Source organism: Gekko japonicus, unplaced genomic scaffold, assembly GCF_001447785.1.
Source record: "Gekko japonicus isolate JY-2015 unplaced genomic scaffold, Gekko_japonicus_V1.1 scaffold12735, whole genome shotgun sequence".
Lineage (NCBI taxonomy): Eukaryota > Metazoa > Chordata > Lepidosauria > Squamata > Gekkonidae > Gekko > Gekko japonicus.
Genome location: NW_015160567.1, coordinates 2004 through 2943, shown reverse-complemented (window position 1 = coordinate 2943; position 940 = coordinate 2004). Strand labels below are relative to the sequence as shown.

The 940-nt window shown below is 50.7% G+C and overlaps 1 protein-coding gene across 1 annotated transcript; it reads right to left on the bottom strand.

Annotated features, from left to right (window-relative positions):
• Positions 1-3: 3 nt before the first annotated feature.
• Positions 4-672, bottom strand: LOC107116221 (olfactory receptor 52K1-like; the record flags this gene model as incomplete). Its single annotated transcript, XM_015418107.1, has 1 exon — positions 4-672. A coding segment is annotated over exon 1 (669 nt), but the record flags the coding sequence as incomplete, so codon positions are not given.
• Positions 673-940: the final 268 nt, after the last annotated feature.

Sequence of the window (940 nt, the reverse complement as noted above, 5' to 3'; positions counted from 1 at the left end):
GCTGTAGGAGGCCAGAAGGAAGCTAAGGTCCACTACCATGTCAATGCATCTCATAGCCATCCCTACCTTCTTGTTGACGGAGATGTCGCTGCAAGAGAGCTTCATGAGAGCCATGTGCTCACAGACAAAATGGCTGATGACGTTGGACCGGCAGAACCGCACCCGCGAAGCCAGGATCACCACGGGGCCAACGATGGAGAGACTCCGAACCAAGGAAGCAAAAGTGAGGAATGTCAATAGTCTGTTGGTCATGATGTCCGCGTAGCGCAGCGGGTGGCAAATGGCGACGTACCTGTCCAGCGCCATCATGAGAAGGATGTTGCAATCTAGGACAGTCGTAAAATAGAGGAAGAACATTTGCACGAGGCAGCCCGTCAAGGAGATGTGGCTGGCCTGGAACATGGAACTCAGCAGTGTTTTGGGAAGGATGGTTGAAGCCCCGCAGATGTTGACTGCAAAGAGCAGAGCGATGAGCAGGTACATTGGGGAGTGGAGACTCGCTTCTGCCCTCACAGTGTAGATCAGGACAGAGTTGGCTGTGACAATAAAAACAAACAAGGAGAAGAAAGGGATGGCGAGGAGATATCTGGATTCCTGGAGGCCCGGAAATGGAAGCAGGAGAAATTCAGTGTAGGAGGTGTTGGTCGTTCCATTCTGGCTGCCCAGTGTCATTCCCTGGTGTCTGTTCGGGTTGGAATAGGCAATGTCTGGTGGTACAAAGAAGAGAAGATGACACTTCAGGGGACTGCAAGAAGACAGACAGGGTAGTGAAGTCAGTGCCTTCTCTTTTGTTGTCATTCCTTGTCTCGGTCCAGATTGGTACCCTTAAGACAATATCCTGTGTCTTTTTAGAAGTTCCACAGCTAGTCTTGCTGTCTCTCTCAGCCAGTGATGTAGCTAGGACCCTACCTCTGTACCTCCTTTTCACTATCAAGTATGT